General features: G+C 58.1%; 1 protein-coding gene across 5 annotated transcripts in view; it reads left to right on the top strand.

Moving 5' to 3' along the window:
- STX1A (syntaxin 1A) overlaps positions 1–13,710 on the top strand; it is a 205,161-nt gene that overhangs the window by 177,083 nt on the left and 14,368 nt on the right. For all 5 annotated transcript variants that reach the window (XR_012897117.1, XR_012897118.1, XM_075904978.1 and 2 more), the window contains 2 exons: positions 3,609–3,682; positions 12,768–12,876. Coding sequence is in view for 3 of the 5 variants with exons in the window: in XM_075904978.1 (XP_075761093.1) it covers positions 3,609–3,682; positions 12,768–12,876 (183 nt within the window). In the remaining 2 variants the exon portion in view is untranslated. The remainder of the gene's footprint in view (positions 1–3,608; positions 3,683–12,767; positions 12,877–13,710) is intronic.

Raw genomic sequence — 13,710 nt, 5'->3', positions numbered from 1 at the left:
TGCTTTAGAATCATAGAACCCCAGGGCTGGAAGAGCCTCAGGAGTCATCAAGTCCAGCCCCCTGCCCAAGGCAGGACAATCCCAACTAAATCAACCCAGCCAGGGCTTTGTCAAGCCAAGACTTAAACACCCCTAGGGATGGAGACTCCACCCCCTCCCCAGGGAACCATCCCAGAGCTTCCCCACCAGCCTGCTTTCCGAATGCAGTGGGGGCGCTAGGTCAGCTCAGGAGTGGAGTTGGCGTCAGAGCACTCCCTTCCCACACAGAAAATGCCTGGCACTTAGAGACTCTGCCTGAGACGGAGGCCCCGCCAGGATCCGGGCTCTGTAACCCCTGGTGCCTTAGTGCTGTGCTGCTCTAGAGCCCTCTCACCAGCAGTCAGGTCACAAGCACAAGGTCTCACCCTGGCGTCCACTGGCCTAGTTACTCCTTGCAGCCCTTCCAGTCCTGGGTCTCCCCATATCTGCCCCTCCCCAGTGCTTAACTACAGACCCTCCTCAGATCCTTTGCCCCTGGTTCCTCAACCCCAAAGGAAAAAGCCAGTCCCAGCTAGGGACCTTTGGCCTGACCCAGCCTGACCGCTCTTGGGCTCTTACGTTTTATCACAGTCCCAAATGACAATCTCACTAGCAAACTAAAGAATTAGGAGCAGGCTGCAATCGCTGTCAGGTGTGGGCACACACGGAGACAGACTGAGCTCAGACAGTCGTTACCAATGCTCTGCAGTCGCTGTCGGGTATGAGCACACACAGAGACAGACTGAGCTCAGACAGTCGTTACCAATGCTCTGCAGTCGCTGTCGGGTGTGGGCACACACAGAGACAGACTGAGCTCAGACAGTCGTTACCAATGCTCTGCAGTCGCTGTCGGGTATGAGCACACACAGAGACAGACTGAGCTCAGACAGTCGTTACCAATGCTCTGCAGTCGCTGTCGGGTATGGGCACACACAGAGACAGACTGAGCTCAGACAGTCGTTACCAATGCTCTGCAGTCGCTGTCGGGCGTGGGCACACACAGAGACAGACTGAGCTCAGACAGTCGTTACCAATGCTCTGCAGTCGCTGTCGGGTGTGGGCACACACGGAGACAGACTGAGCTCAGACAGTCGTTACCAATGCTCTGCAGTCGCTGTCGGGTATGGGCACACACAGAGACAGACTGAGCTCAGACAGTCGTTACCAATGCTCTGCAGTCGCTGTCGGGTATGGGCACACACAGACAGACTGAGCTCAGACAGTCGTTACCAATGCTCTGCAGTCGCTGTCGGGTATGGGCACACACAGAGACAGACTGAGCTCAGACAGTCGTTACCAATGCTCTGCAGTCGCTGTCAGGTGTGGGCACACACAGAGACAGAGCTCAGACAGTCGTTACCAATGCTCTGCAGTTGCTGTCGGGTGTGGGCACACACGGAGACAGACTGGGCTCAGACAGCCGTTACCAGTGCTCTGCAGTCGCTGTCAGGTGTGGGCACACACGGAGACAGACTGAGCTCAGATAGTCGTTACCAGTGCTCTGCAGTCGCTGTCAGGTGTGGGCACACACGGAGACAGACTGGGCTCAGACAGCCGTTACCAGTGCTCTGCAGTCGCTGTCAGGTGTGGGCACACACGGAGACAGACTGAGCTCAGATAGTCGTTACCAGTGCTCTGCAGTCGCTGTCAGGTGTGGGCACACACGGAGACAGACTGGGCTCAGACAGCCGTTACCAGTGCTCTGCAGTCGCTGTCAGGTGTGGGCACACACGGAGACAGACTGGGCTCAGACAGTCGTTACCAGTGCTCTGCAGTCGCTGTCAGGTGTGGGCACACACGGAGACAGACTGAGCTCAGATAGTCGTTACCAATGCTCTGCAGTCGCTGTCGGGTGTGGGCACACACAGAGACAGACTGGGCTCAGACAGTCATTACCAGTGCTCTGCAGTCGCTGTCAGGTGTGGGCACACACGGAGACAGACTGAGCTCAGACAGTCGTTACCAATGCTCTGCAGTCGCTGTCGGGCGTGGGCACAAATGGAGACAGACTGGGCTCAGACAGTCGTTACCAATGCTCTGCAGTCGCTGTCAGGCGTGGGCACACACGGAGACAGACTGAGCTTAGACAGTCGTTACCAATGCTCTGCTGTCAGACTGGAGGGTGTGGGAGCAACGGGGCTCTGTCCTGGGTCCAGTACTAGCAATATGCTCATTAACAGCGTGGATAATGGAGGTGGAGCATGGATGGGAGGGTTTGCTGTTCCATGTACTGGACACAGAAGCCCTACTCTGTTACGTTAGAACATCAGAGCGGCCAGACTGGGTCAGACCAAAGGCCCATCCAGCCCAGCGTCCAGTCTGCCAACAGCGACCAGTGCCAGATACCAGAGGGAGTGAACAGAACAGGGAATCGTCAAGTGAGCCCTCTCCTGTCATCCGTTTCCAGCCTCTGACTAATAGGCTAGGGACACCATCCCTGCCCATCCTGGCTAAGAGCCATTGATGGACCTAACCTCCAGGAATCTATCTAGCTCTTTTTTGAACCCTGTTAAAGTCCTGGCCTTTACAACGTCCTTGGGCAAGAAGTTCCACAGGTTGACCGTGTGCTGTGTGAAGAAAAACTTCCTTCTGTTTGTTTTAAACCTGTGGACTGTTCATTTCATTTGACGACCCTGAAGTTCTTATGTTATGGGCGGGGCTCGCCAAGCCACGGCAAGCCCCACTCGCCAGCCGCGCGGTTTGGCATGCTATGCATGCGCAGACCATGCTGCGCGGCTATGCCGGCTTGTAATCTACTCACCACGAGCAAGTAGATTACATTAATTGTCGAACCCTGGTTATGGGAACAAGTAAATAACTTTTTCCTTATTCAGTTTCTCTGCACCAGCCATGAATTTATAGACCGCGGTCCTATCTCCCCTTAGTCTCCTCGTTTCTAAGCTGAAAAGTCCCAGTCTTTTTAATTTCGCTTCGGGACCTGTTCCAACCCCCCAATCATTTCTGTTGCCCTTTTCTGAACCTTTTCCAAGGCCAATATATCTTTTTGGAGATGAGGCACTATTCAAGATGTGCGCGTCCCATGGATTTATATAGATGTCCTGACACTTTCTCAGTGGAGCATGTCAGAGGGGTATGTCTACACTACCCCGCTAGTTTGAACTAGCGGGGTAATGTAGGCATACCGCACTTGCAAATGAAGCCATTTGAATTTCCCGGGCTTCATTTGCATAAACTGGGCGCCACCATTTTTAAAATCCCTGCTCGTTCGAACCCCGTGCCGCGCGGCTACACGCGGCACAAACTAGGTAGTTCGGACTAGGCTTCCTATTCCGAACTACCGTTACTCCTCGTGGAATGAGTTCCTAGTTCGAACTAGGAGGGTAGTGTAGACATACCCGGGGAGAGATGTTTAAACTGGTAACCAGTCTTGCTGTCTCAAAATGGAAGAGAGAGCTGGAGCTAGTGGTTTGTACTCAGGAAAGCTCCTTTCAGCCAGTATCTCAGGACATGAGTGCAGTGGTTCCAGAAACGTCTCTAATTCACAGGTATTCTAGGCTTTTGGGGTCGGTTTGCAAAGCACTCTCTGCTAAACAGCCCAAAATAAGCTGTATTCTTCTGTCCATGACCAGGTATTGAACAGAGTATTGAGCAAGAGGAGGGACTGAACAGATCCTCTGCTGACCTGAGGATCAGGAAAACGCAGGTGCGTCTGTCTCCGGCCGGATTTGGGGTTGGGAGGAGGGAGGCTGAGAGGAGCTTTGTGCACTAATGTGCCCCAGAAAGTGAGGGAGGACATAAGCTGCCAGGATCCTGCCTGGAGCCCTGAAAAGCATGTCACGTGCCTCTTCGCAGGCATGATGCAGGCGCAGTCATGGGTGGTTTGTCCAATGTGCCAGCGAAAGTGCTCACAGGCTCTGTGCACTCCCAGCTCACACACCCAAAACTTCCATGTGGGTCCCATGCTCGGTGTGTGTCGTGGGAAAGGGGTGTGCTCATCAGTGCTTCTGGGTGGGCAGCTCAGGTGTCTGGGGTTTTCATACACGTTCTGAAATATCTGGCCCAAAGGGATTTTACTGAACCAAGAAATCAACTATAGTCCATGCACGTGGGGGACAGAAAGGCCCCTTCTGTAGCGTGTCCTAGAAACTGGCTCACTTTACAGGACATGAAAAGAGGCTTTGCAGGGTCAGAAGAGATGTGGAAACTGAATGACACAGTCGGGAAGTTTATGCCCCAAATGTGACCAAACTAAAAATTTTTAGACTATGAACTTCTGTATTTGCACTCTGCAGGCCCATAATGTGGCCTGGGAATTCACTGCCTCCATGGGGCCCTGTGTGTCCTGCTTCAGGCACCGACCTGGCTGGCAGCCTGGGAAAAAACAGAATTGGAACAGCTTACACAGTTCTAGTTCCCATTGCAGTGAAGTTCATTGCTGACTGGCGCTGTCTCTCAGCAGGTTTCTTAGAGGAGAGGATCATGATGGTCCTTCTGGCCTTGAAATCTATGAGGCATCATGTCCCATAAAGCCTGTATAGTCTTGAGCAGCATGAATTCATTAGTGCATCCAGTCCCAGACAGGCAGGAATTGAATGGCCTGGTAACATTTTCTAAAGTGACTTAGCCACTTAGGAGCCCAGGTCTCATGAGACTAACTTGTGCTAAAAGCTTTGAAGTGCTGCTTCGGGCTAGATGGTGGCCAAACCCACATATTTGAGGGTGCAAAAAGCAAAGGAGCAGAATGGCAGAGGGATGGTACCACGTGGTTAGACTCAGCAATAATGGGATGAAACTGAGCAAAGGCTCCGGGAGAAGCATTATACGAGTATGTGATGCACTAGATGTTGGGGCACCCGGAATAGTAATGGACCCAACGCCTGACTCGCCTGAAACTGGGCTGGGGAAAGCCCTGAGAACACACTGTAAGTCAGGAACAATTGTACGCTGGGCCGGTCCTACCTGGAGAATTGGCCTAGCATGAGGAGTCATTCGATTGGCTGTTTCACTGCCAAGAAATCACTCTCCTCTCCAATGTCTCTGACTCCTGTCCCGAGTGAGGCCGTGGCTGCCTGGCAGACGGAACGTGCTGGCAGGCCAGGGCTGCAGCAAACACGCTGGAGAGTGTTAGCTGCCAGTGCAGTGGCCGGAGCCCCCTTGCAGCGGCTTTTCATAGAATCATAGAATAATAGGACTGGAAGGGACCTCAAGAGGTCATCGAGTCCAGCCCCCCGCCCTCAAGGCAGGACCAAGCTCCACCTACACCATCCCTGACAGATGTCTATCTAACCTGTTCTTAAATATCTCCAGAGAGGGAGATTCCACCACCTCCCTTGGCAATTTATTCCAATATTTGACCACCCTGACAGTTAGGAATTTTTTCCTAATGTCCAATCTAAACCTCCCCTGCTGCACTTTAAGCCCATTACTCCTTGTCCTGTCCTCAGAAACCAAGAGGAACAAATTTTCTCCTTCCTCCTTGTGACACCCTTTTAGATATTTGAAAACCGCTATCATGTCCCCCCTTAATCTTCTTTTTTCCAAACTAAACAAGCCCAGTTCAAGAAGCCTGGCTTCATAGGTCATGTTCTCTAAACCTTTAATCATTCTTGTCGCTTTTGGAGCATCGCTTTGCATCCCAGCAACCCCGGCTCCTCTGCCCGCAATTGGCACCATCGTTCATTGGCCGTTGTGCCCAGAGCTCTGCCTGCCCGGCCTTGGGGAAGGGCCCGGCCGTTGTGCCCAGAGCTCTGCCTGCCCGGCCTTGGGGAGGGGCCCGGCCGTTGTGCCCAGAGCTCTGCCTGCCCGGCCTTGGGGAGGGGCCCGGCCGTTGTGCCCAGAGCTCTGCCTGCCCGGCCTTGGGGAGGGGCCCGGCCGTTGTGCCCAGAGCTCTGCCTGCCCGGCCTTGGGGAAGGGCCCGGCCGTTGTGCCCAGAGCTCTGCCTGCCCGGCCTTGGGGAGGGGCCCGGCCGTTGTGCCCAGAGCTCTGCCTGCCCGGCCTTGGGGAAGGGCCCGGCCGTTGTGCCCAGAGCTCTGCCTGCCCGGCCTTGGGGAAGGGCCCGGCCGTTGTGCCCAGAGCTCTGCCTGCCCGGCCTTGGGGAGGGGCCCGGCCGTTGTGCCCAGAGCTCTGCCTGCCCGGCCTTGGGGAGGGGCCCGGCCGTTGTGCCCAGAGCTCTGCCTGCCCGGCCTTGGGGAGGGGCCCGGCCGTTGTGCCCAGAGCTCTGCCTGCCCGGCCTTGGGGAGGGGCCCACCTGTTGACGACCATGCTGACTGGTCTCTGCTGCAAGTGGGAGCAGTTTTAGACCCTGTGCTGCTTTCCCTTTCCTTGCAAGTCCTTTCTGCTGGGTAGGTTTTTGCGGGGCTGCGCCGCTCCGTTCCCTGCACTGACTGTGGCTGTGAGCGCAGCAGCTGCTCATGATGCATGTCGCCTGTTGTGACGGACCGGGCCGTGTCTGGGCACAGCTTAGGGCGTCCGCTCAGGGCGAATTGCTCAAATCCGGGGCTCTTTACAGTCCCCCTGACTGGCGACCTCTCCACACAGGCCACAAACCAGTCTCACAGAGCGCTTCAGCTGCCTGCCTGAAGCCTCCCGAGCAAAACCCCTCCGACACCCCAGCAATATCCGTGCCCCAGATGGCCTCGGGCCTATACACGGGTGGGGGGTCCTAGCACCCAATCCCACCTACCCCGAACAAGTTCTGTCCGGTTCCAAGAAACCAGCCACAGATCCCTGGTCAACTTACCCTCTGGATCTTACCCACAAATCACGCTGGGCCAATCCTTTAGAATCTATATCTAAAGGTTTATTATTACAAGAAAGAAAAGCATGAGAGTAAGGTTATTAAAGTACAGTACGTTACATGCACCGAATCTCCCAGTTCTCGATGCAGGCTCTAGCAGAGATGTTGCAGCTGCTGGTTTAAAAGTTCTTATTGCACATCCTGAGATCAGGATGGGTTCACAGGTCTTCCGGGCTCTTCAATCCCTGCAGTGCTGCCTCTGGGATGAAGTGCTGAGCTGAGAACCAAATGGCATCGACCGCATGGCCTCTTTATACTCCTTCCTGGCCTCTTCTTGTATGCAGCCAGTCACCTGGTCAGAGGCCAATCTCTATGTTTCCTGCTGGCTGCCCTCAGGTGACAAATCCCATTCTTTGGGTGTGTCCATAGCCTATTGAGAGTCATTGTTCTACAGGGCTTTGCTACTCAGCCTGTCCATAGCCATGCTTAACCACATTCACAGAAATATTCAGCTTCCACACAGATTACAGATTCCTACCTACACACACAGACATTATACACTCACATAAATAGTGTACATAAGATTAACAAACAATAAGCTCCCATTCAATACCCCACATGGCTCCCCCCATATCAATTTCTGGGGCCAACACCCCCACCTAGGGGTGCAGCAGCGATCTGGCTGCTTCCCTCCAATTTGGTAATGTGACACCTGTGTCTTGCTCCCTCTGTTCTCTCTCAGACGTAAGAGGCTCCCCAAGCTGCCTCCTCTTGTGAGGCCAGTGCTGAGTCCCTCGAATGCGCTTTCCTGGGATGCAGGTGGCTGCTGTGGGGGGGTCACGGCCCCGTGAGGTGCTGGGCCCTAGGAACCCATCGCTTCGGGCCTGGCTCTGTGGGCTCTGTGTCCCAGGTGCAGTTTTGGTGCTCACCTTGCTCCCTGGGGGAGAGCCGGAGGTGCCTGCTCTGGTCAGACTGTGCCCCGGGAATGAGCCTCAGCATGTCCCCATCCTGCTCAGGGCTTGCTCCCGCCTGCGCCTGAGGCCCCGCTGCAGGCCCCAGGGCCCAGAGGAAAGAGGATGAAGGGCTCCCATCCTTGGGCTTCTGGCTCCCACACCCCCATCCTTATGCAGAGGGTATTTCACAGCCAGCGCCAGGCTCCACACCGACAGCGTGGCCATGAGACCACGGAGAGGGCCCTTGCTCCACAGAACCAGCAGAGCAACAGGCCGGGGCTGGGGGGGGGGGGGAGGGACCCAGGGCTCTCTGTTGCCCGGGTTGCCAGCTCCCTCTCCTGGTGCCGGGGGCCTCATGCACCCTCAGGACTCTGTATGGTGGGAAGGGACCAGGCTCAGGGCCGCTTATCGCAGGGGGGAGACACTAGCAAGGACCAGGCACCTGATCTGTAGCGAGGCAGGTCAGAGCTCTGCCCACCCAGCGTGGACCTCCCCTTGCTACGCCAAGGTACCGGCCACGGAGGCGCATGGCTGGAAGCAAACACGCCTTAGCTCTCAGCCAGCTGCGTGGAGGCAGGGCCTCTGGGCAATTGGATTGATGTGGACAACATGGAACACACCACAGCAGCCCCTCCCCTAGCCAGGCAGGGTAACGGGGGACGATCCAGCCCCTCTCCTGGCACCGGGCCGGCCCGGCAGGGTAACGGGGGACAATCCAGCCCCTCTCCTGGCACCGGACCGGCCGGGCAGGGTAATGGGGACAATCCAGCCCCTCTCCTGGCACCAGGCCGGCCGGGCAAGGTAACGGGGGACGATCCAGCCCCTCTCCTGGCACCAGGCCAGCCAGGCAAGGTAACGGGGGACGATCCAGCCCCTCTCCTGGCACCAGGCAGGCCAGGCAGGGTAACGGGGGACGATCCAGCCCCTCTCCTGGCACCAGGCAGGCCAGGCAGGGTAACGGGGGACGATCCAGCCCCTCTCCTGGCACCTAGCCGGCCGGGCAGGGTAACGGGGGACGATCCAGCCCCTCTCCTGGCACCAGGCCGGCCAGGCAGGGTAACGGGGGACAATCCAGCCCCTCTCCTGGCACTGGGCCAGCCTGACAGGGTAACGGGAGACAATCCAGCCCCTCTCCTGGCACCGGGCCGGCCCGGCAGGGTAACGGGGGACGATCCAGCCCCCTCTTCAGATATACCAGGGAGACAGGGCAAGCTGCACACAGTGATGCAAGGGAAGGGGCGTGGCAGCCCGAGAGGCTGCTGGGGGAGGAATTGTGTCCCAAGAAGGCTGGGCTGACTCCCCAGGCTCCTCTCCCAGGAGCCCCCATATCTGGTGCACCCACATTTTCATTTCCCGTCCATGTTTCCTTGCCCCAGGGCTGCTGTTCCCCAGGGAGGGCGGGGGGCTCTAGCATTGCTGTAGCCATGTATCTGGCTGTTTAGCTCTTGGGACAGGACCCTCAGTCACTCGGGGCAAAGGTCCCCTCCCCCCTGTGCATGCGTCCCGTGAATGCTATGGGACAGGCCCCCCGCCAGTGCTCACCACTCACACCTGCAGCAACTCAGCTCTGCCCCAGTGTGCTGTGTACAGCAGAGCCCCTGCCCTCATACGGCCGCAGGCACAGGGCCGAGCCTGTCCATGTGCTAATCCCTGTGCTGGCAGCGCCCTTGTGATCGCTTGGCATCTGCCAGAGGGCGAGGACGGGAGGGGCGAGGTGGAAGAGAGGGAGAAGTGATGGGCAGAGGAGAGATTTGGTCCTGAACAAACTCTAACGTATGAACGGCCAGACTGGGCGAGCCCAAAGTCCTGAGTCCAGCCCAGAGTCCTGTCCTCGCACAGTGGGCAGTGCCAGGTGTGCCACAGGGAATGACCAGAACAGGGAATCATCCAGTGATCCAGCCGCTGGCTCCCATTCTCTGCTTCTGGCAAACAGAGGCTAGCGACACCATTCCTACCAATCCTAATAGGCATTGATGGACCTAACTTCTGTGAATTTATCTAGCTCTTTTTGAACCCTGTTATAGTCCTGGACTTCACAACATCCTCTGGCAAGGAGTTCCACAGGTTGAATGTACATTGGTGTGAAAAAATACTGCCTTTTATTTCTTTTAAACCCGCTACCTATTAGTTTCATTTGGTGACCCCTAGTTCTTGTGTTATAAAAACAAGGAAATAAATTTTCTCCACACCACTCATGATTTTATAGACCTCTATCATATCCCCCCTTAGTCTCCTCTTTTCTAAGCTGAAAAGTCCCAGGCTCTTTAACCTCTCCTCATATGGGACCCGTTCCAACCCCCAATCATTTTTGTGGCCCTTTTCTGAACCTTTGCTAATGCTGAGAGCTTTTTGGCGAGGAGGCGACCACATCTGTGAGCAGTGTTCCAGATGTGGGCAGCCCATGGATTTATAGCGGCAATAAGATATTCTCTGCCTTATTCTCTATCCCTACCGATGATTCCTGATGTTCTATTTACTTTTTGACTGCTGCTGCACCTGGGACGCGGATGCTGGGTATGGATTCATTTAGCAATTTGACTTGGTCTTCCTAGAATACACTTGGGACCCTGCCCAGTGCTGGCTAGGACTTGTGCTGGCATGAGCCAACCTTCCCCTTTAGACCATTGTGAACCTCTGCAGGGAGCGCCCAGCTGTACTCAGGGTCTGTATTCCTCTTGGGTCTTGTTACTTCGTAGCCCCAGGTTTTCTGGAGCACTTCCCTGTAAACTGGCCTGCAGGCTACCCAGATCGGAGTGTTCTGTTCTGCTGAGGGCCTGCCAGCCCCCCAGGCAGCTGAGTTCCTGCAGAGCAGCGCCCGTTTGCCAAGGGAACTGTTCCAGTGGCGAGGGCCACACCATGGTGGTCCTGGGGCGCTCAGGGCTGAACAGAGCTGGAGGGGCTGTGAGAAAGGAAGCCCTGGGCCTGGCCTGCTGTTCCCAACCTGTGCCCTGAGCTAGAGCTGGCGTTCCGGGGGAGCTGCAAAGCGTTAGCGAAGGCCGAGCAAGCTGCAGAGCCACCCGCCCGGGGAGCCGCGCAGACGTGCAGAGACGGGGGAGGGAGTGTGCAAAAGAAGGTTTAGAAGAGAAACTGGGGAACTGCTCCTCCGAGAGCGTGACCCTGGCTGAGCCGCCTCCGGGCTGTGAGGGGGCCTGGTCTCTGCTTGGAGCCTGCCCTTGCGCCCGCTCCGGGGTGCCCACTTCAGCGCGTCTCCGGTGAGCGAGGGGCAGGCCATGCCCGGCTGTGCAGCTGGGGCTCAGGACACAGCAGGACGAGGACTAGGAATCCGACAGACAGCTGCAGTGGGGCTGGCTCAGGGACTCCCCGCCCCAAAGGCAGGGGGCCAGCAGGCACATTCCCTGGCTGCGCCAATGCTCGTGTTCCTCTCGGGCCAGCACTGCAGCACGCCCGGGCTGGGAAGCCATTTCCGTCCCCACCCCTGGAGCCGAATGCAGGTTAAGGTCATTCGTGGCCTGGCCCCCTGGTGCGGGTGCGTTTCCTCTGCTCGCCTCAGGAGCTGTCCTGGGCAGTGTTCTGTCCCTGCCTGGCCCAGCGCTCTCCCTGGAGCACTGAGAAGTCACAGCCTCCGAGATGACCTCTTCAGCTTCAGTCCTGAGCCCGGGACTGATGCAGTCGGACTTGTCAGCTGCCAGGGTGGAGGCCTGGGAGCTCTCAGCCACCAGGCGTGGAAGGGCCCCCAGAGCTCTGAGGCACAAGCACCATAGTTATAAGCCACCCTTGACAGTGGGGACCTTGGAGCTCTTAGCCACATGGCAGGAGGCCCTGGAGCTCTGAGCCACGTGGTAGGGGGCCCTGGAGTTCTGAGCCACGTGGCGGGGGGCCCTGGAGCTCTGAGCCACGTGGTGAGGGGCCCTGGAGCTCTGAACCACGTGGCGAGGGGCCCTGGAGCTCTGAGCCACATGGCGGGGGGCCCTGGAGCTCTGAGCCATGTGCCGGGGGGCCCTGGAGCTCTGAGCCACATGGCGAGGGGCCCTGGAGCTCTGAGCCACGTGGCGGGGGGCCCTGGAGCTCTGAGCCATGTGGTGGGGGGCCCTGGAGCTCTGAGCCACGTGGCAGGGGGCCCTGGAGCTCTGAGCCATGTGGTGGGGCCCTGGAGCTCTGAGCCAGGTGGTGGGGGGCCCTTGAGCTCTGAGCCATGTGGTGGGGGGCCCTGGAGCTCTGAGCCACGTGGCGGGGGGGCCTGGAGCTCTGAGCCACGTGGTGGGGGGCTCTGGAGCTCTGAGCCATGTGGCGGGGGGCCCTTGAGCTCTGAGCCACGTGGTGGGGAGCCCTGGAGCTTTGAGCCAGATGGTGGGGCCCTGGAGCTGTGAGTTATGTGGTGGGGCCCTGGAGCTCTGAGCCACGCGGTGGGGGGCCCTGGAGCTGTGAGCCATGTGGTGGGGGGGCCCTGGAGCTCTGAGCCACGCGGTGGGGGGCCCTGGAGCTGTGAGCCATGTGGTGGGGCCCTGGAGCTCTGAGCCACGCAGCAGGGGCTCCAGAGCTGCAGTCAGTGGGGCTGGACCTGGTCTTCCTACGGCTCCCGCTGCCGTTGCTGCACTGCAGACACTGGGCATTCACAAAGAATGAGGCAGGTGCATTGACCACTTGGTCGTCCGTGTGGCTGCCTTGCTTCTCCCAGCCCAGCTTCTGGTGCCCCCCGAGGTCCTTGCAGGCAGCAGCTCGGACTCCAGTCCCTCTGCTTATGAGACATTTGCTTAGCTTTCTGCTCAGCCAATCCCAGCGATTCGTCTGGCCACCTTCCTGCGTAATGCCTGGGCGTGGCCACATTAAATCTGCGCCCGTTTCCCTTCCAGCAGCCTTGCCAAATGCTCTGCTCCCAGGGCAAGAAGCAGGTACGAGCTCATCAGGCTCGTGTCGGGGCGAGAGCCCTGAAGGCCCCCTTGGGACGTCGGCAGATGATGTTGCTGCAGACGCTGTCGGGTGGCTGCGCGCTGCACTGGGGTCCCTCGGAGCTGGCAATGGCAGGGGAGAGCCGCTTAGGGGGTGCCCTTCAGAGCTGGGATCAGGCTCAGCGGAGAACGGCCGCTCTCCCTGGGGAACTAAGTAAAACGCAACTTTCTTTGCTACGCTTCCCTCGCCAGCACTCCACGCTGTCGCGCAAGTTCGTGGAGGTGATGTCCGAGTACAACGCCACCCAGTCTGACTACCGAGAGCGCTGCAAAGGGAGGATTCAAAGGCAGCTGGAAATCAGTGAGTAGCATCATGTCAGGAGAGCAGAGCTCTCGGTGCGGCTGGCTCCGGCAAGGCCCACATTGGCCTGCTTTGCACTGCCGGAGAGCCAGGCCTGCTGGGTGCCTGGACGCAGACAGTCTCGCTAGAAGAGGCAGGGTTGGGAGGGAGCTGCAGGCTGTGGAGAGGTGCCGGTTGACAGCACAGGAGCCTGGTTATGTCTGCGTGGACTGGACCCTGTACAGGCTGCCAGGCTCAGGAGGAATCCCGTCTCCAGGGCCTCTCAAAGGGGCCAACTGGTGCCTGTTGTGATGGGACCCTTGGGAGAGGGCTCCAGGGAGGGTTGGGCTGACACCCCAGACTCCTTTCCTGGGAGCCCCCAAATCTGGTGCAGCCGCATTTTCATTTCCTGTTGATGTTACCTTGCTCTCAGCTGCCGGTCCCCTGCTGTCCCTGCACGTTTCCTGCCTGTGCCCCAGCTCTGTGTGGTGGCAGCTGTATCCTCCGAAAGGCCCCCCGCGGCTTGCGCTGGATTTGACACGGTGACCAATTGCCAACCCCATTGCCCCCAGCCCACGGGGCCGGGCGCTCTCCTCCCCTGGTTAGATACAGCACATGTGGGGCGTTGTGTGTGTTTGGAGCAGCCTACGGCGCCTCCCCTTGTAGCTATGGATGGACCTTGTGAAGGGGCAGAAGAGCCTATGAAACCTAGGCACACTGGGGGCCTGTGCGTTCACCCCCCTCCGCCCCCGGCCTGCCCCGCAGGCGTTGCCCCTCCAAGCTGCAGCGCCAGTCTGGGGAGTCCCAGTGCGGCAGGCAGCTCCTAGCAGGTTGCTTCAGCGTGGCCAGGGAGCC

This window comes from Pelodiscus sinensis, chromosome 21, assembly GCF_049634645.1.
Source record: "Pelodiscus sinensis isolate JC-2024 chromosome 21, ASM4963464v1, whole genome shotgun sequence".
Taxonomy (NCBI): domain Eukaryota; kingdom Metazoa; phylum Chordata; order Testudines; family Trionychidae; genus Pelodiscus; species Pelodiscus sinensis.
This window is presented reverse-complemented; position numbering and strand designations above follow the sequence as displayed.